The sequence below is a fragment of the Apium graveolens genome, chromosome 3, assembly GCF_009905375.1.
Source record: "Apium graveolens cultivar Ventura chromosome 3, ASM990537v1, whole genome shotgun sequence".
In the NCBI taxonomy this organism is placed as follows: domain Eukaryota; kingdom Viridiplantae; phylum Streptophyta; class Magnoliopsida; order Apiales; family Apiaceae; genus Apium; species Apium graveolens.
This window is the reverse complement of record NC_133649.1, coordinates 73,113,997-73,135,739: the sequence shown is the minus strand read 5'-3', so window position 1 is coordinate 73,135,739 and position 21,743 is coordinate 73,113,997. Positions and strand designations below refer to the sequence as shown.

General features: G+C 35.9%; 1 protein-coding gene and 2 long non-coding RNA genes across 3 annotated transcripts in view; all 3 read right to left on the bottom strand.

Moving 5' to 3' along the window:
* LOC141714333 (uncharacterized) overlaps nucleotides 1–16,768 on the bottom strand; it is a 51,387-nt gene extending 34,619 nt beyond the window's left edge. The window contains exons 1-6 of the mRNA XM_074517858.1: nucleotides 16,619–16,768; nucleotides 16,244–16,523; nucleotides 15,686–15,767; nucleotides 15,511–15,613; nucleotides 15,273–15,427; nucleotides 15,079–15,211 (exon numbers count right to left, since the gene is read on the bottom strand). Of these exons, the coding sequence (XP_074373959.1) occupies nucleotides 15,079–15,211; nucleotides 15,273–15,427; nucleotides 15,511–15,613; nucleotides 15,686–15,767; nucleotides 16,244–16,523; nucleotides 16,619–16,768 (903 nt within the window). The remainder of the gene's footprint in view (nucleotides 1–15,078; nucleotides 15,212–15,272; nucleotides 15,428–15,510; nucleotides 15,614–15,685; nucleotides 15,768–16,243; nucleotides 16,524–16,618) is intronic.
* A 258-nt stretch (nucleotides 16,769–17,026) lies between these two features.
* On the bottom strand, nucleotides 17,027–17,822 carry LOC141710772 (uncharacterized). Its single transcript, XR_012571053.1, has 3 exons — nucleotides 17,734–17,822; nucleotides 17,441–17,647; nucleotides 17,027–17,371 (listed from the first exon to the last, which is right to left on the bottom strand). It is a non-coding gene; the product is annotated as an uncharacterized LOC141710772 (long non-coding RNA).
* Nucleotides 17,823–17,939: 117 nt separating this feature from the next.
* Nucleotides 17,940–18,641, bottom strand: LOC141710771 (uncharacterized). The gene is made up of 3 exons (XR_012571052.1): nucleotides 18,524–18,641; nucleotides 18,370–18,451; nucleotides 17,940–18,088 (listed from the first exon to the last, which is right to left on the bottom strand). It is a non-coding gene; the product is annotated as an uncharacterized LOC141710771 (long non-coding RNA).
* Nucleotides 18,642–21,743: the final 3,102 nt, after the last annotated feature.

The window sequence follows — 21,743 nt, the reverse complement described above, 5'->3', positions numbered from 1 at the left end:
TTTAAGATATCTTCTCATCTCATTAATATCATCAGTATGAAAGGCATAAGTAGTTTGAGGTACCTTTAACTCAGCAGCTTTAGAACTGCTATCAGCATTTTCCATATCAGCATTTGTCATCAAGGCAGAGTTCTCCTCACTTTCAGAATCTGAAGTGTATGCCCAGCTTTTCTTCTTTGTGACAAGAGCCTTGCCTTTGTCACTCTTCACTTTCTTACAATCAGGAGATATGTGGCCTTTCTCACCATAGTTGTAGCATTTGACATTTGTGTAATCTCCTCTGTCAGACTTCCCTCCTTTGCCTTCAGATTTTCTAAAATTCTTATTTTCAGAACTTGCACCTTTCCTGGAAAACTTATTTCCCTTCCTGAACTTTCTGTATGCAATCCTTGTAATTCCTTTCACCATAAGAGCACACAGCTTCATCATCTTTTCATCAGCATCCATCTCAGGCAATCTTTCAGTTTCTAAGTCATCATCCCTATCAGAATTTGATGACTCAGTATCAGACTTTGTGATGAGCACTTTTCCCTTACCTTTTCTTGAGGTAGCTTCCTTGGGGGATTCTTCTTCAGCCTTAAGAGCAATTGTCCTTGACTTTCCTCCTTTCCTCTTGCTTCTTTGTTCCATCTCAAGTTCATGGGTCTTGATCATCCCATAAATTACATCAAGAGTTGTTTCTTCAAGATTATAGTTGTCTCTTATAATTGTTGCCTTCAAATCCCAACTTTCAGGAAGAGCTAACAGGAATTTAAGGTTTGAATCTTCAAGATCATACTCCTTATCAACCAGTGACAAATCATTCAAGAGTTTGAAAAATCTGTCATATAGATCAGTCAATGACTCATTAGGCTTTGAGTCAAAGTGTTCATACTCTTGTATTGTCTTCATGTTCTTCTTAATCGAATCAGTTCCCTGACACCTTGTCTCCAAGGCATCCCATATCTCCTTTGCAGTCTTGCAGTTAATTACCCTGTTTGACATTACATTATTCATGGCACTATGCAGCAAGTGTCGTACCTTAGCATCCTTAGCAATTGATGCGATATCTTTGTTATTCCCAGTGGACTAACAATGAGATTTACAGAAGGGGGGTTGAATGTAAATCTCAAAACTTTTTCAAGTTTTGAGTAGTTTCTAAGACTAAGTGTTTAAGTGAACAAATGTGTATGAATTGCTTGAAGCTGAAATAGACAGATATATATTCAAACACAAATGTAAAGAACACAAAGAACTTAAAAACTTTTCTGGTGGATTTGTTGTTCTACCAGAGATGTGTTATTTCAGAAAATCTGTGATTCAAAGAATTAAATCACAGCTGCTTCCTAGTACAAACTAGATGATTTTCTCTCTGGATATTTCTAAACAGCTCAGGAAAATTCTTGTCTAATTACTAGCTGCTACTTAGTTTATATATCACCAAGTTTACAAGTGAAGACAAAACTGTAAAATATAATTAAAAAGATTCTTCACATGTTTCTTCTTCATTTCTCTATCCAATGCAATCTAGGATAATCTGTGAATCTTTGAATACTTCCTTGTTTGCATCAGAATGGAAATGCTGCATTTTCTTGATTCCTCCTAGAGGCTTCCACATTCCAGTTTGTCTCTGTCAACCCATGTGCCTCTGTCAGCTTGTGAATTGTCACTATCAACTGCTAATGAACTAAGCATCCGTTGAAGCTTTCATCCGTTGATGCCTTATCCGTTGAGGCTTTATCCGTTGAAGCTTTATCTGTTGATACATTATCTTTATCCGTTGAAGCACTTATCCGTTGATGGATATTATCCATTGAAGCATTAGAGACATCTGTTGAAGCTTTGTTTCTTATCCGTTGAAGGTCTTCAATATCCGTTGATACTTCTTCACTTACACAAAATTACAAGGCATGAAATATTTACAATTAGCCCTCCTATTTGCATATCCACTAGTAGTCAACATGACTGATAATTTCCTACAACATCTAAGAATTACAACTTGAATCCAGAGAATGAAATGTGCTGCAATACTAAACTTATTGCTAAGTAAAGCTACTCCTTCAACGGATAGCCAAGATGGTCTTATCCGTTGAGGCTACAAGCACTAGATTTCGACTTAAGTGTTTTGTTTAACTTATCATCAAACTAATACACATATTCCTAACAATCTCCCCGTATTTATGTCTACTAGAACTATAGGCATAAATTTGGGTTTAGCTTGATGATAACAAAACACTTAACAAATATATAAACTGTAATAAAGCAGAAATTCAAAAGTGTTACAAAAATGTGTATGCTGAGATGGAATTGAAGAATTACATTATTTCCAAGGGTGCTCCTTTAGCCTGAGCAGATTAGTTTCTTTTCCTTTCATTCCTTGTTTTCTTTCCTAGCCTCCTGTCATTCTCCTCTATTTGAAGTTGAAGTTGTCTGTAGAATTCAGCTTCATCTTCTTCATTGATGTCTAACTTAGATTGCATATCCTTGAGAGTTTCATTACTGGCAATCTTGAGCTGATCTTCAATTCTGAAAAATCTTCTGATTCCTTTATTGTCTCTGAACTCCATCAACCAATGAGGTGATTTGTGAATTGTAATTCCTCTTTCTTGAATGAGTAATGTTCTAGGCAAAGCATTGGGCTCCCTCCAAGTTTTCCTTATGTTGGCAATCTTGTTGAGAATCTCAGTCTTGGCAGTCCTGGTAAAGCCAGAATCCCTTTGTATGGCTGAGTAGACTCTAATCAAGGTAGAGTAGCCTTCATTCAGAATTCTGTAAAGAGGCCAGGTTCTTTCCCCATCTCCTTTGTATTTGAACACTAGTCTTTCTGGTAGCTGTCTGTAGGCAGCTATTCCCCTTACTTCCTCCAGCTCATCCAGATAGAGTTCAATGTCTGAAAATTCTTTTATGTCACAGATGTGAACATAATCATCCTTAGAGGCTTGAGGCTTAGGCTTAGGCTTCTGTGTGAATTTGATTGAGGCTTTAGAGGGTGTTGATTTGATTCTTCTTTTCTGCTTCTTTGATGGTGGAGAAGAGGTTAGGAAGGTGGGCAATTTGATGGTGTCCCAATCAATTGGTTCCTCCTTGGGAATGATTGTTTCACCATGAATGTTCATGAAGGGGTCAGGCACAATGGGTTCAGGAATAGAGGGTAGTGGTTTGGATATTGATTGGGTTTCTTCAGTCTCATCTACCATCTTTCTCTTTGCATTGACCGTCTTTCTGTTCCCTTTCTGCCATTCTTCTCTTCCCTTACTTCTTTCCTCCATATCAGTATCAACCATGTCCCCCATAGCTTCATCTTCACTTTTACCTTTAATTTCTTTCTGTTCTTCAGCCTGACTTGACTTTAGCTGTTTTTCAAGCTTTGCTTGTGCTCTTTTGTCAGCCTTTAGCTGTTTGGCTTCTTCCTTCAACCTTCTGGTTTCTTCCCTCTTGGCTATTGAGAATTTGGGATGTCCTTGCAACACACATATGCTCTTTCCCTCTCTGAAGATAATAGCCATGTTCCTCCTTACAGCCACATCCATGGTCTCTTTGAGCTTTGTGATACTTCTACCCAAAAGCTTGTCCTCATCAGCCTTTGGAAGAGGAAAATCCACTTCTTTCAGAGGATTCTTTGTAGAGTCCTTATTGGATCTGTTGTTGGGCTTGAGAACCATAGGTTTCAGATCCTTGGAAGAAGTCTCTCCAACCTTATTCCTCCCTACTGGCTTGAGCTCCATAATAATTGATTCCACTTTTGTGCTATGCTTCACAGATTGTGATTGAGAAGTTGTAGAACCAAATATTTGTTGCATCTTTTCATCAATCTTCTTCCTTTGCTCTTTGACTTGCAATTCAGCTGCTGCTATCTGGATTAGATCAATTCCATCAAGCTTTCCTTTGATTTGAATAATTGGAGAAGTGGTGATGGCAGGAACTAGCACTTGAGAAATTTGAACTGTTGTTGATGGCTCTCCTTCCCCTTCCCCTTTATTCTCCCCTTTTTTGTTATCATCAAGGGTAGGGGTCAAGCCTTGTGCATTTGCCAGCTGCATGAGTAGATTTGTTTGAGTTTGTTGATTCTGAAGAATGGTGACCATAGAGTCTTCAATGATCTGAACTCTGGTTTCCAATCTGGCCAGTCTCTTGTCAGCATCAGATTCTTTCCTCAGTCTCCCCAACAAATCTTGCATAGTACCATAAGGTATGACTGAATCCAACTTCTCAGCATTGTAGGATTTTAGATCAGCAATATCCTGCTTGAGCTCATCCACACTTAGATTCTGTTTGAAATGCTGCAACTGCAAGAGATGCAGAGATTCCAGATGAGCTTGAAGAATTGCCTTGGTACCAGCATCTGTAGTCTCCTGAAGGGCCTTCTGAATTGTCATGACTTGTCTGACCAAAGTGACACCAAACTCTCCTGGTGTTGATGCTTTTGCCCATGCCCATTCAGGAAGATTTGGAACAGAACTTGGGCCTGCTACTCCCCCTAAGTTCATGCTCTCATCCAAAAAATCAGAGTCATCATCATTAGAATTTATTCCAAATTCTTCAGATGGCTCACCAGCTTGAGAAGGCAGCTTGTTAACAGCAGCTTTGTCTCTGAGAAGAGATTCTGAAGTGTGTACAATGTTTAATGTCTGTTCTGCCTCCACATTGCCCTAAGCAGCCAATAATTGATAGGCTGAAACAGGATGAGTAAAAGTGTCAGCATCCAAGGAAATGTTATCAATTACAGCTTTGTAATGTTGCTGAAATTGTCTTTCCTTTTCTACATCATCCACTTTCATTGACTCACTAGCAATGGCTGGATCCACCCTTATAGCTTCTGTACCTGCATTTCTCTCTTTTTCTCTATTTTCTTGCATCAGGGGCTCCCCCTGGCTCACACACACCCTCACACCCTCACCCTCACCTTCTAAGGTGGCACTCCCCTCACTTACTTTTGCCATGCTGGAAGAAATAGCATGCATAAGGTGACTCTCAACCTCTCCTTTTGCCTGGGAGCAACCCAGCCCCTCACTCAAAAAATCACTCCCTTCCCTCAAACCTAAAAGTGATTGTACAGTAGCCATGTCCTCTATAGTTGGAATTGTTTCTGTTATGGGTGTAGAGACCATCAACGGATAGGGAGTATCCGTTGAAGTGGAAACTGACAGTATCAACGGATAACTGCTGTTAAGCTTATCCGTTGAAGAACAACCACTTGTCAACGGATGAGAGATATCCGTTGAAGAAGGAAAAGATGTAGATATAGAAAGTAACATAATTGTTGAGTCTGTGTGAATTGATTTTAAGTGAGGTAACACAGATTCTTCAACTACATCTGAAAGAATTGGCTGATGATCCAACAAATCATCTAAAAGATGATGATCATCAGGTTTTGAGTGGGGCTCCTCCCTGAGTTTTAATGAGGGAGAATCAGGAATTGATGTGAATATCATATCCACATCCAGAGAGGGTGATGGAGAGTTTGATGATTGGTGTGTTTATATTATGAGAGAATGGGGCTGTGACTCCACATTTGCTGGAATCACATCAAGCTGAATTTGAGAAGGCTCAGATACAGGTGGATGTATTTGTGCTGTGTGTGCCCCTTGTGTGGAAACTAGGGTCTTGGCCTTCTTCTTCCTTGAAAAGGCTTTAACTGGTGAATGTGTGGCTTCAGTGTCCCTCCCTCTTTTGGTCTGTATCCCTGGTTGGGGACTATTTTCAATACTATTTTCAATAGTTGCACCCTTTTGGGAGGATGCAACTAGGGATGTGTTAGACTCCTTTTGAACCACCACAATCTTTTGAGAGACTGTGGCTTGGCTGGCTTGGGTACCACTCACCTCTCCCACCTTATCCTGGGGGTTTTTTGATGTTCACCCCTCCCCTCACCACTCACACCCTGTTCACTCCCTTCAGGGTTTATGGTAGTTGTTACAACTGTTGTCTTTTGAGAAACAACAGAGGTAGTTTTCTTTGACTTGAGTTTTGAAACTTTAGTTTTGGTGGCTTTGGTAGGAACCTGTTTGGGCAAAGACACAGATCTCATTGCCACACTAGAAGACAAAGAAACAATGGGGTTGGAGATGGTAGGAATTATAGAAGTGTTTACCTCACTTACCTGTGGTGCATTCATGATTGGCAAATATACCGATGGCACCTGGCTGTTGAGGTTCATTCTCAAAAGGTCTGCAAGGACCCTTTTCTCTTGTGCCCAGCATTTGAGTTTATTATTCTCATTTGATATAACCAATCCTTCAGCAACATGGTTAGCCAATAACATAAAGAATCTAGCATAGTAGATGTTATGTGGTCTATTAGCTTTGTTACCTAATCTGGAACCTAATTCTAGCATGACACATTTGCTAAAATTAAAGTACCTATCAGAAACTAGCATATAAAGCATATTAACAAGAGATGAAGTTATAGCATCAAAATTTCTAATCTTCCCAGAGAAAACCTTAATAAAGGCATCTTCAAGAAAACTCCATCCTTTCCTAAGGCCTTTCCTTCTAATGCTACCTAAACTAGAAGAATCAAAAGCATAGCCTATGGAATCTAACATAGCAGATACATCTTTATCAGTGTGTGGTGTTATGGCATTATTCTCAGGCAACTTAAAGCAAGACTGTATATCATCACAGTTAATGTAATAATCCTTACCTTTGAGAGAGAAGGCAATAGTCATATCTGTGGAGTTGAACTCTGCAGTTGTCCAAATCTCCTCAATCACCTCACAGTAGATGGTTGGGGCTTCCAGCATTGCATAGCTCAGTTTGCAGTGTTTGATGAAGTCCATCATCTTGTGATAATCAGAATGGGCTTCATTCTTTTCAATCAAGGCTACGAAATTATTCTTTTCATAAACAAATCCTGTTTGAGACATAATTTTGACTACTGGTGCCATTGTTGTGAGTAGAGGTTGCAGAGAAAAACTTGAGAATTTTGGAAGAGAAGGAGAATGAAAATTGTAAGAAAGCGTAAAGTGAAAAATAAGAGTTCAATGGGCTTTTATACTTTCTTGAATTAAAACGTAAATAAAATGATACTTTTAAGTAAATTACAGCCGTTTAAGAATAAATAAAACTGTAGAAATTCTAAACTGCCTTTAAAACAAATACATAGAACAGTGTATATCTGTATCAACGGTTAAGTAAAGAAATCAACGGCTGTGATTTACTGAAAGTAACTGATGTTACACTTCAACGGATAAGGTAAATAGTTATCCGTTGATGACCAACACTATTTTATCCGTTGAGGGATAAAATTACCAGAAATGTATTTGTCTTTCAACGGATAATGAACATCCGTTGATAGAACAATTTTGGCTTTCAACGGATAGGGAATATCCGTTGATAGGATAGGTTTTTCTTGAAGCCAACTTTGTTCTTGCAGCAAATTCATTTCAGGCTTCAATACAGATTATATAGAGGACATAAATTTATGAATAATTAAGCATACCTAGCTCACTTACTAATCTTGTGAATGTTGATTCATCAAGTGGCTTGGTAAATATGTCTGCAATATGCTTTTCACTTGGAACAAAATGAAGTTCCACTGTACCTTTCATCATATGTTCCCTAATGAAATGATACTTGATATCAATGTGCTTGGTTCTTGAGTGCTGCACTGGATTTTCAGTAATGGCAATGGCACTTGTGTTGTCACAGAATATTGGAATTTTGTCAACAGTCAAACCATAGTCAAATAGTTGATTCCTCATCCATAGTATCTGTGCACAGCAACTACCAGCAGCAATGTACTCAGCTTCAGCTGTTGATGTAGAAACAGAGTTTTGCTTCTTGCTGAACCATGACACAAGCTTGTTCCCTAGAAATTGACAGGTGCCAGTTGTGCTTTTCCTGTCTATTTTACAGCCTGCATAATCTGCATCTGAGTAGCCAATTAGATCAAAACCAGACTCTCTAGGGTACCAAATTCCTAGATTTGGAGTCCCTTTGAGATATCTGAAGATTCTTTTAATAGCCACTAAGTGAGATTCTTTAGGGTCAGCTTGAAATCTAGCACAGAGACATGTAGAAAACATTATATCAGGTCTACTAACAGTTAAATATAAAAGTGAGCCAACCATGCCTCTATAACTTGAAATATCCACAGACTTTTCAGCCTTGATTAATTCAAGCTTGGTGGCAGTGGCCATGGGAGTTTTTGCAGATGAGCAATCCATTAAGTCAAACTTCTATAAAAGATCATAAATGTATTTAGTTTGACTAATGAAAATTCTATCACTAACTTGTTTAACTTGTAAACCAAGAAAATAAGTTAGCTCTCCCATCATGCTCATTTCATATTTACTTTGCATTAACTTAGCAAACTTTTTACAAAGCTTATCATCTGTAGATCCAAATATAATATCATCTACATAGATTTGAACAAGTATTTTAGAGCCATTAACATTTCTAAAGAAGAGAGTTTTGTCAACAGTACCTCTTGTGAAGTGATTATCTAGAAAGAATTTTGACAAAGTCTCATACCAGGCTCTAGGTGCTTGCTTTAGTCCATAGAGTGCTTTCAATAGATAATACACATAGTCTGGAAAGTTTGGATCTTTAAATCCTGGAGGTTGGCTTACATAAACTTCTTCCTCCAATTCCCCATTTAGAAATGCACTCTTGACATCCATTTGATAGACTTTGAAATTGGCATGGGCTGCATAGGCTAGAAAGATTCTGATGGCCTCAAGTCTGGCAACTGGAGCAAATGTTTCATCAAAATCTATCCCTTCTTGTTGAGAATAGCCTTTAGCAACCAATCTGGCTTTATTTCTTATGATAATGACATTTTCATCCATCTTGTTTCTGAATACCCATTTTATGTCAATAGAACTCTTGTTCTTTGGCTTGGGTACCAGCTTCCATACTTTGTTCCTTTCAAATTGGTTTAGCTCCTCTTGCATTGCTGAAATCCAATCTGGATCCAATAGAGCTTCTTCCACTCTCTTAGGTTCCTTCTGTGATAGAAAGCTACTATACAGACATTCATCTTGAGTAGCCCTTCTAGTTTGCACTTTAGATGTAGCATCACCAATGATCAGTTCAAAAGGGTGATTCTTGGTCCATTTCCTTTGAGGTGGTAGATTAGCTCTAGATGAGGTTGCTTCAGTATTGTCATGATGTGAGATATAATGTTTAAAGTTGGTTTTCTTCTCTTGACTAATTGATAGGGAGTCATTCCTTTTGCCTGATTGATTAGAGAAATATTCTGAGTGTAACATGCACAGTTAACAGCCTCAGCCCAAAAGTAAGTTGGGAGTTTTGACTCTTCAAGCATTGTCCTTGCAGCTTCAATTAGTGATCTGTTCTTCCTTTCCACCACACCATTTTGTTGTGGGGTCCTTGGAGCTGAGAACTCATGCATGATCCCATTTTCTTCACAGAACAACTTCATGGTTGAATTCTTGAACTCAGTTCCATTGTCACTCCTAATATTCCTTACTTTGAAATCAGGATGATTGTTGACTTGCTTGATATGATTGATAATGATTTCACTAGCTTCATCCTTTGATCCAAGAAAATAGACCCATGAAAACTTAGAGAAATCATCAACAATCACTAGGCAATATCTTTTCCTTGAAATTGACAATACATTGACTAGTCCAAAAAGATCCATGTGTAGCAGTTGTAATGGTTCATCAATTGCAGATTCAAGCTTCTTACTGAATGATACTTTCTTTTGCTTTCCTTTCTGACAAGCATCACACAGTCCATCCCTTGTGAATTCCACTAGAGGCATTCCTCTAACTAAGTCCTTTTTGACTAGATCATTCATTGTCTTGAAATTCAAATGGGACAGCTTCTTGTGTCATAGCCAACTTTCAACTGCACTTGCTTTGCTGAAAAGACAAGTAATGGATTCTGCATCTGTAGAGTTGAAGTCAGCTAAGTACACATTCCCTTTTCTAACTCCAGTTAGAACCACTTTATTGTCCTTTTTACTTGTGACAATACAGGCTTCAGAATTGAAGGAAACAGTATTTCCTCAGTCACATAGTTGACTGATGCTTAATAAGTTGTGTTTGAGACCATCAACCAATGCAACTTCATCAATGATGACATTTTCTTTTGAAATCAAGCCATATCCCATAGTGAATCCTTTGCTGTCATCTCCAAAGGTTATGCTAGGGCCAGCTCTCTCCTTAAACTCTGTGAGCAGGGTGAAATCTCCTGTCATGTGTCTTGAACAACCACTGTCCAAGTACCATAAATTCCTTCTTTTTCCCTGCACACAACAAAATCAATCAAGTTGATTTTGGTACCCAAGTTTCCTTGGGTCCAGCCTTGTTAGTCTTTTTCCTAGACTTCATTCCTCCTGCATCTTTTGACTTAGGTAACTTTGGGTCAACCTTGATCTCAGATGTGGTTGGTTGAAGTGTAGGGTTAGTCACAGAATCATTTAGCACATTTGATTGAATTTGATAAGGCATAGATTGTGCAAACATGTTATTCCACATAGGCATATTGCATGGCATTTGAGGCATACTAAATGCAGTAAAATAAGGATTATTAATATATGGCATGTTTGCAAAATGTGCATGGGGATTCTGATGAGACATAACAGGCATGGCATGCAGAGGTGACATAGACATGTTAGGCATAGAGGGATTTGAAGGCATGGGAGAATTTTTAACAGATTTGCAATTATCATATAGGTGATTAACACTTTTACAATGCACACAGCTTTTTCTAGGAGCATACCTATTAGGTGTGTAATTGTTATGTTTATTAATCCCTACCTTCCCATTTCTTTTAGATTTTCTTTTAATTTCCTTCTTATCCTCAACCAACTTAAGCCTATTTTTCAGCTGATCCAAAGTCATGTGTCCTATATTCACCTTACTGGCATCTTTGGATGTGCTAGCTCCTTCTTTGACAAAGTTCTTGATAGTAGAATCATTCTTCTTATTAAGGTTTTTATTTTTAAAATTACTTGCCTGTTTTAATTGATGAGCCTTCAACGGATGCTACTTTTCTTCCTTCAACGAATAACTTTCATCATCCGTTGATTCAACATCCGTTGACAATCCATCAATTAATTCTAACTCCTTTTTGTTTTTCTTCCAGGCATCCTCACAGAATGATTCAATTCCCTGAACCTTGGCAATTTGAACACTAACATCCCTAGATGGTTTCCAGGCCTTGATTACCTCTTGCTCACTTTCTAACTGTTTAGAAAGAATTTCTATTTTCTTAACAGCTTCTTCTAGTTCACTCTCAACAGTCAAGCATTTAAGTTTAATCTTTTCAAGCTCAATTACCTGATTCTCTAACACATCATTCCTATCACTTAAAAACACATTATTCTCTTTGATCCTAGTGTTTTCTTTAGCTAGTGATTTAAGGGAAACACGCAAATGATATAATTCATTGGACATATCATTTATGGCTTCATTGCATTCATGTTTAGAAAGCTGAGAGAGATCGGTAGTAATTACCTGGTTGCTTGATGAACTAGTTTCATTTTCATCAGAATTAGTCATCTGGGCTAGGTTGACATATTCCACATCATCATCTTCATTGACCCCATCTGCTGCCCAATCATCTTGAGTGAGAAAAGCTCTTTCTTTTTGTTTGAGCAAATCAAAATACTTCTTTTTGTAATCAACTTGCTCAAACTTCTTTTTATCAGAGGTTGGCATCCTACACTCACTTGCAAAGTGTCCACTAATGCCACAGTTGTAACATTTGAACTTTGATTTGTCCACCATGTTTTTGTTTGGCTTAGTGAATTTTGTATTTTTCCTGAACTTCATCTTTGCAAACCTTCTGGACAGAAAAGCCAGATGTTCATCGATATCATCAGAGTCATCCTGACTGGAATTGTCTTCATCCTCAGCTACTTGCTCTTTACCCTTGCTTGATTCTGATTTGCTTGTGCCAATTTTGAGACTTGGCATTGTCTTTTCCTTATTCCTGGCTTCAACCTTCTCACTGGCAGCTACAAGTGCAACTGATCCTCCTTTTCTCTTTCCCTTTTCCAACAGCTCATCTTGCTCCATCTCAAGTTAATATGTCTTCAAAATTCCATATAATCTTTCAAGTGTGAAGTCCTTATAATCTTGAGAATTTCTTAGAGAAACAGTCATAGGCTTCCATTCCTTTGGTAGAGACCTTAGAAATTTTAAATTGGAGTCCTTGACTTGGTACACTCTCCCATACAGCTTCAATCCATTCAACAGTTTCTGAAATCTGTTGAAGGTATCATTCAATGATTCTCCTTCTTCAAAGTGAAAATATTCATACTGTTGAATGAGAAGCTGCATTTTGTTTTCTCTAACTTGCTCAGTGCCTTCATAGATAAGCTGCACAGTATCCCAAATTTCCTTAGCAGTTTGGCTGTTGATGACATTGTCAAACATATCTTGATCCAGGCCATTAAACAGAATGTTCATGGCTTTTTTGTCCTTGTGGACCTCTTCAATATCTTCAACAGTCCATTCTGCCTTTGGCTTGGGAATAGACTGTCCAACAGCAACTGTTGCAGTAGCAGCTGTTGCTACCTTGTGTGGGATGTGAGGACCATTCTCAATACAGTTGATGTAGCTTTCATCTTGAGAGAGAAGATGTAAATGCATCTTCACCTTCCAGTGATGATAATTATCTCTTTCCAGGATTGGAATCTTTACACCAATATCCTTCTTACTCATGATGTTAACAGAATAGATCTTTAAACTCTTTGTATGTTAAGAGCTTCCTCTGATACCAATTGTTATTCCCAGTGGACTAACAATGAGATTTACAGAAGGGGGTTGAATGTAAATCTCAAAACTTTTTCAAGTTTTGAGTAGTTTCTAAGGCTAAGTGTTTAAGTGAACAAATGTGTGTGAATTGCTTGAAGCTGATACAGACAGATATATATTCAAACACAAATGTAAAGAACACAAAGAACTTAAAAACTTTTCTGGTGGATTTGTTGTTCCACCAGAGATGTGTTATTTCAGAAAATCTGTGATTCAAAGAATTAAATCACAGCTGCTTCCTAGTACAAACTAGATGATTTTCTCTTTGGATATTTCTAAACAGCTCAGGAAAATTCTTGTCTAATTACTAGCTGCTACTTGGTTTATATATCACCAAGTTTATAAGTAAAGAAAAAAATGTAAAATACAATTAAAAAGATTCTTCACATGTTTCTTCTTCATTTCTCTATCCAATGCAATCTAGGATAATCTGTGAATCTTTGAATGCTTCCTTGTTTGCATCAGAATGGAAATGCTGCATTTTCTTGATTCCTCCTAGAGGCTTCCACATTCCAGTTTGTCTCTGTCAACCCATGTGTCTCTGTCAGCTTGTGAATTATCACTATCAACTGCTAATGAACTAAGCATCTGTTGAATCTTTCATCCATTGAGGCCTTATCCGTTGAGGCTTTATCCGTTGAAGCTTTTATCCGTTGATGCATTATCTTTATACGTTGAAGCACTTATCCGTTGATGGATATTATCCATTGAAGCATTAGAGACATCCGTTGAAGCTTTGTTTCTTATCCATTGAAGGTCTTCAATATCCGTTGATACTTCTTCACTTACACAAAATTACAAGGCATGAAATATTTACAATTAGCCCTCCTATTTGCATATCCACTAGTAGTCAACATGACTGATAATTTCCTACAACATCTAAGAATTACAACTTGAATCCAGAGAATGAAATGTGCTACAATACTAAACTTATTGCTAAGTAAAGCTACTCCTTCAACGGATAGCCAAGATGGTCTTATCCGTTGAGGCTACAAGCACTAGATTTCTACTTAAGTGTTTTGTTTAACTTATCATCAAACTAATACACATATTCCTAACAATCTTCAGCAGTGTAATCACTCTTCTCCTTTGGTACAGACTTTGCTACTTCACCTGCAACTACAACAACGAGTTTTGTTGGCTTGTGATGTCCTTCATGGATTCTGTCAAGATATTCTGGATCAGTAGCTTCCAGAAACATAGTCATCCTCACCTTCCATATTGGATATTCAGATGGCTTCAGTATGGGAACTCTAATAGCCTCATATCGACTATGGATTTGAGTCTTTGGTGGTTCTTCAGTTTTGGTGGGCTTGGTTGGAGTTTCTGCTTCAGACGTGATTATTTTTGGATCTTAAACTATTTGTGTGTTAACAGATAGGCTCTGATACCACTTGTTAGGTCACACACACTATAAAAGAGGGTTGAATACAGTGCATAGCACAATCAAGTCGAACTAAAGATCTCAAGTAACAAAAAACAGACTTTATTCAATATAATAAACTCTGTTACAATATGGAACTGTCCTCTCTCAGTGATGAACAAATATCACGAGAGCTACTAGGGTTACAATTAATAATATACTCGATAATGATAACACTTATAGTGTAAACCCTATGTCTGTGTTTATATATCACACAGTTACAAGATAATCGCTAATTGATATGGAATATAATTCTGCTTCCTAAAATACATCAATCAGTTATCTTTTCTTCCAAGTATTCCATTCTTCACAGAATTCCTTCTTCATGCATATCTCTTCTTACGTTTGTCTTGATCTTCTTTCCTTTCAATCAGCCGCCTTCCTTATCTGAAAGTTTCCTTTAAGTCCTGATATTATCTCCTGATAAATATCTCCTGAATCTTAAGTACTGATAACTTAAGTTCTGACTCTAGTACAAGTGATGATTTCAGTTAAGTATTGATTTGCTCTGTTTAAGTAAGATCTGAAAACTAAACATAAATCATATTAGACATGACATTATCAAATATATCTAACAATATGTTGTTCAGATGAAAAGATGTTCCGGAAGGCTGGATAATATAGTATTATAAGTGAATTAGGTAATTATATGAGATATTGTGTGTTAAAATTTTAAACAGAGATGTTAGTACCTCTCCAATTGATTGTTCACAAAACTTTATGATTGTGTCTTGCTCATCTTTTGCTGAATCAAAGTGAAATCCCCTGAATATATCATTGGCGAGATACATAGGATCCGTTTGTTAAATATTTTCTTCCTCGATGAGTAATTTGATTGTATGTTCTTCGTTTTCCAATTTTTTTAAGATAGGTGGAAATGCTCATTTGAACTACAATGTTTGAAATGTGAGGTATTTTCAACATGTTACTATAATCATACCTTAACTATAATGTAATATACCTCTTCTTGTAGTTCATAGACCCGTTTTCCGAAGAGTGTACGAATGGGTCTGTCCATTAGAACAATTCCTATTTCCCCAGTATTGTCAAATGCCGTAACGCAGATTTCAAACCTAAAGTAACATGCACAACATTAATTTTTAGAAACAGAAAAGAATTAAGTTAAAAATATACCTTTTGTCCGGTTCGGGTACAATTCTGTTGCAGTTTGGACAGTAAAAATGTTCATTTTCTAACTTTATCTGCTTATAGCATGAAGTGCAAATTGAGTAAAACCATGTTGGTATTTCTTGCACATGTTTGATTGTCACATGACACACCACATTTTCCTGAGACAATTAGAAATGAACATAAGTGCTAAACTTGTTTGTAATAGTTTGTGTAAATGTTTGAACATTAAAGGAAATGATACATTTAAGTAATCCGAATTCAAATTCTTAATTTGAGCAACAGTGAAACTCTGTAATGGTCTTATGGACTTTGTCTGTTCCATATCTTCGTTGAAGTTTGGAATCCTGCACAATTTAAATGAAAAAATGAATAATAGTTTACATATTACTATGATTATTAGAGAATGTAGGATTTACATTTTTCTTAATGCTGCCACACTGTGATGATTGTAGTTGATGTAGAAAGTTGTCGGAGAGAAGTTAGAAATATCATATTCATCTATTATGATACCGGAAAAAATGAGATACATCATATACAATGAAGTAGCTTTCATAAAAATTTAGTGCAAAATGTAAGACGTCAGTACATCATATACCTTTCCATTGACTGACTTTTCCACTTGCAACAATTAGAATAAGGGGGTATTCAAATTTCATATTATCGATTTCATTTTGGAAGTCATGTGCCATACTATCCCAGAAAGTTACGTTAAGCTTGTTCCTGTTGATTTAGTAAATTGTTCATACCATGACAGAAGAAATGGAAACAGTTGGAAAGATCGTAATAGAAATTTTTATACTTCCCATCAGTGATTTTCAACTTGACTTGTAATTTTTCTTTTCCAGCACTTGTATTTATCTGCTTGATATCTTCTCTTTTGATTATCACTCCGACAACATCTACATGTTTATGACGATATGAAATTGGTATTTATGACATATTAAAAATATAGGTAGTGTGGACTCATAACTTACCTGCAAGATAAATATTTTGTTTTGCCAGTTTTCTAACTTCTTCAAAGTCATAGAAATCGAACATGTTATTTGGAATGAAGTACTCCGACTCAGAAAGTTCTCTAGTTTTTGTTTGGTTTGTGAATTGTATTTGTCTGTCCAGTTGAACTGATCTCCACTTGTCCTCAGGCGTGAAATCCCTTACTTGGAAAAATGATGTTACATACATTTTTCCTAGTTGCAGCATTCTCTGTAATTTCTCATTAAGGAAGGCAGGAACAAAAGCTTGCATTCTGCAATTCTGAAGAGAAAATTGATTCCAAGTTAGTTTTAAGGTAGCATACCTAGTTATTGTTTCCACGGTTAGAAAATGACATTAAAAAGTTAAAGTTTTACCTTTGCATCAAGCAATAACATATTGTAATTTGTGAAAGGTTCTCCGGAAGCTGTTTTCCCCCTCCATTCTCTAATTACCCTTACTTTGATCTTCCAATCTGTCCTCCCTTTGCATACATTTCTCAAATTATCAAATTTGTTGGTAGACATTTTTCTGAATTGTGTAGCACCTGATTTGGTGAAATATAAATATGGTGCCACTTTTTTTGTCACTGTTTGAAGCAAGTGTCTTAGCAATTAAAACCTCACCAACCTGTAACTTTGTGATTAATTTCTGAAGTAGTTGTTCCATTCATTTATTTCATAGTATTAAAGGAAGTAGTATCTCATACTTTTAGAAACACTTAAAAGTACACATTTTAAACCATGGCCCTAACGTTGCAGTTGCAAGAAAGTGTTGTTGCTGGAAATTAAATTACATATGTCTTACAAATTCAAACATCATAACATAAGTTACATAGTTGTAATATGGAAAAGTTTTGGGGCACACAGAATACGACTACCATCCAAAAGCTGTAATCCCATAACCTCAGCTCTGCAAAATAGTTTATAAATATCAGAATAATAGTTGTATTTAATTAATAAATTTCTAAGAATGTGTAGAGCATTTACTCTTTGTTTTTTGATCGCTTTGCATTTCATTTTGGGTATATTTTGCTGCAAATCATATTGAACAGCTTGGCTACTCTTTCTTGCTCTTGTTTTGGTTGTAGAATTTCCTTTTGGCGGGCTATTTTTGGACATCATATTGTCCTATAAGGATTGATAATTTTAGAGGGAAAATATAATATGTAGATTATAAAACTGTGTACAGGAACTTACATCGGTTATGTTTGTTGGTTTGAGTTCCAGTGATGTATTTGCAGTGGGGAAATTGGTCGCTGACATCTCTTCAGGTCCTGAGATTCTTGATGCAGTATACACATGTTATCCTTCTTTCACATTTTCTTTGTTTAAATATATTGTGATGTTATATGTTTTCTTTTGAAATTCAGTTAGAATGGGTGGAAATTTATCACCATCTCCAACCTACAAAAAAGATTTATGTTTTTGGAAGCATAAATCATATACGGTTTTTCCACATAATCTTATATAGTAATTATATATATTCATACCTGCTCGTCGTCCGCCGCCAAATCATATACGGTGTTTCCACATAATTGGATGACCATTTCATTTTCTAATATTACTGGTATGGTACCGGTTGGATCAGAGCATAAAGTGTATAACCGAAACCTGTGAAAATATGCTATCACCATTACTTGTAGCAGTAAGACATGTTTAATATTGAATTAATGTATTTGCAATAACTTGCCTCCTATCAGGATATGGATGCACCTTTTTGAAATTTGAGCAACGGTTCCTTTTGTCATCAAATTCAATTTCGATGTCACATGTGGCACACCATTTATAGTACGATTTCATTTGTTGCTCCACTTTTTTAATAGTTACAGTGCATTCCACTTCTTTCTGTTAAATGGATTGATGATAGTTTTCAAACCATATATTGTATTCACATGATTATATTTCTATGTATATGAAGAAGAGAAGGTGATACCTCCAAATATTCTTCCTTTAAAGTCAATAGTTCTTTTACAGTGAATTTAGGAATTTCTTTTGCATCATCATTTTCCAACTCTAAAATGTAGAAGGAAGAATATTTTTCTCTAATATAAAAATTTAAAATTTGAGATTAATTAATAGATTTTCATATGCATTGAATTATATTATTTAAAATTTTCAATAATCACCTGTTGCGTAATCTTAGTACACTCGGATGTTTGTTATTGATGTAGAATCTTGTGGCGAGATAATTGGTGAGGCACACCTCATCTATACCAAAATAAAATTCAGTTTTATTAACGGTTTAGCAATGTGAAGTAAAAATTGAAGAATGTCACGTACCATTCCATTCATTGATTTTTGCACTTGCGATAGTTACTATTATTGGTTTTTGAACTTCCCCTTTAAGTGCATTCAGAAACGATTCTCCAAACTCATTGAAAAAGGTAACATTGACATAGCACCTACAAAAAGGCATTTGAAATCCTTAATATTATCATGTATGGTCGTTCACTATAGAAAATGTAGAGTAATTGTCCAGTAATACCTTCCATCAGTTAATGTAAATTTGACATTATGCCTCTCCACCTCATCCTTTCTGTAAGCAATCTTCGTAGGACTATCCTCCAATTCCCCAACAACATCTAAGAAGGAAAATGAATCTAATTTAGCATACATTTTTAATCTCGGTAATTAATTAATTGAAATAAATATTTGAAGGGGGGCATACCAATGAGGAACCGATTGTCTCCTTTCATTTTATCCACGTCTGATAAAAGAAACAAATCAAAACTTTGCGGTTCTATTTCAATTCCCGTCTCAGAGTCTTTCTTAAGAGTAGTTTCTTGATTGAAATATATATGTTTCTCATTCCTAATTGCCCTATTAGTTTCGTCTCCACTGTAATACTTGACGGAGAAATTACTCTAGATAATATATATTATATTATCTAATTAATATATTGGGATACATACATTCATTAATGGCTATGTTAATTAGGTACAGAGGTCTTACTGTATCGTCGAAAAAGATGATATAATATCCCTGAAATTCCTTAGTTTTCATTGTTACTCATTTCCAGATACACTGAGCTCGTACCCGAATAGTCCAATCAGTTGTTGAATCATTCAATTCGTCAAACGTGTGAGATTTGGAGAACGACATTGCAATGAATACCTGTAAGAAATTAGGTTACAACAGGTGCCTTAATGAAACTTATAATAAATGAAGTAAAAAAATATCTTAATAAAGATTGTGTATGTATCCCACCATCTTCTACTCACCAAATTTAGGGCACGGGAGGTGTAGTTTGGCGGCTCCGTATAACCCTAATTTTAGTTAAGGGGAGTGAGTAAGAGCAAAGGGGAACTACTGAATTGAGTTAAAAAATTATTGCTTTAGTTAAAGTACAGAGCATCAATTACTTTCTTTTACTTCTCTTGTTCAAATAAACCATCTCTGTTTTATATTAAATTAGAACTTTTCTTTTCATAATTGATTGGAAAAATGTATAATTTCCTTGAATAAATTTAATATATTTTATATTAAATTTTGTTGAAAAGTTAAAATACTCTTTATGGAGTAGTAAACCGCCTATATGTTTTGGGTGTTATAATAGTACAGGTTTGTTAATCATTTTTGTTAAAGAGTACTGAATGTATTATTATTATGAAAAATGTATTATTACAGTCAACCTATATATTTATATATTATTACAGTAAATTATGTATGTTCTCTTTATACCCGACCTCTCTAAATAATATAATTGTAAAGGCGATGTACATTGATAGATATAATATGAATGATAGGCAATTTAAATTGAATGTGGATGTTGTTCAGTGGTAATTATTTCTCAAGTTGTACATAGTCAGATTATGTAATGAAGTTTTCTTCTTTCATAAATATTAGGGAATTAAATAATTAATAAGCAGAGGTGTTTGTTAACTGATGTGTTTCGTTCTTTATTTGTAAGAAAATGAATATGAAAAAAATTTCAAGCAATAATCCTGGCAAACATTATTGCATCAACGCAGAAGTGGACCATTTACTGAGCCATGATGCCAAGGCACAATGCAACATGTTTAATGATGGTTCAAATGATAAATAAAAGAGTGTTTGTTTACAACAATTTCCTTATTACAAAAGAGTACATGAAGAACATAAATTCTAAAACAGGGACGATACACCAACTTAATATTTTATATGGCCACCGAGTGCCTTTCAAAGTACTTAGTGTAGAATGCCGTATGTCCAATACCTATGCGCAGTAGAATGGTTAGTTGATACAATAATATAGTTGAATACGAATGCAAAGGATTACAGTGTTTACCTATCTCGAAGACTATGGACTCGTTCATTGTTATGGTTCACATAAAACCTGGAAAATGCACATCCTGAGAGCGAAACTTTACTACGATAATTATCCATTATCATTTTACATCCGCTTAGAATGATAATGGTTGGCTGAAGAAAGTGCACTTCTGTATTGTTAAGGGCAACATTACACGAAACAGCCAGATCATCCCTCAAATTGATGGTTACATGGTTCCTTTATTTCAAAAAAATGTGGTCATTAAATTAATTAATTTTGATTTTTACATTAAAATTTAGCAAAACTACGCTACAAAAGAGATAGTAATGGGAGAGAATACAATGCATCTGAGATCTCCAACTCCAGAATGTTATGATCTTCATTTAGATGGTTAATAATTGAACGCAAAGGTTGATGATAATGAACAATTCCTACAACATCTGTATGCAGAGGACATGGTTAGTTCTTTAAAAATTTAGACACAATAATATAGAATAACATACCAATACAGTGGTTGTCCTGGAAATGAGCTCCATGAATACTTCCAAGATCAGTGAAGTGGAAGAAAGCTTCAAGTCGAAGACAATCGACCGGAAGAACTCTGTTTACTATGGTCATATCTGTGAATATAATGTGAGAATCACCTTCTACACATTTGTATTTGGCTATGAAATTGGTGACTCTAAAATTTTCAATTTCATAAGTGTCACCGACCACTAAAACTTCATCTTGAAGAATGCTTATAGCAGAAGACATCAAGATGTGCATCCTATTTTCCTGCATTAGTAACCAAAAGTTCGTTCATAATTACAAAAAATTAGTATCTTATACTGAAGTGGTTCAGCGAGCAACATGAACTTACGTTCATCCATGACAATAAGATTTATACTTCCCCGAGGCTGAGTTCTGTGAATCATGCTTCTTCATTTACTTGTTACTTGCACTTTGATTTTCCAATCAATTTTTTGATCAACCGTGAGCTGATGAAGTTGATGAATATGGCCGTTATTCATTATTACTGAGTACCTTGTATGAAAGGAAGATGCAAAAATCCTTCAGTACGACTAATATAAAGCAGATGTGTGAGATAATATTTTGGGAATATTCTAGCAATTTATACTACCTTCAAAATAAGAGAATATATTCTTTGGGAATCAGTTCTGAAGGGAAACAGAATTTGTATTGGAGAATGTGAGAGCTCACGGGTTATGTTGTAGCTGCTGCAGGAGGTAAGTCACGGACCTGTTATTC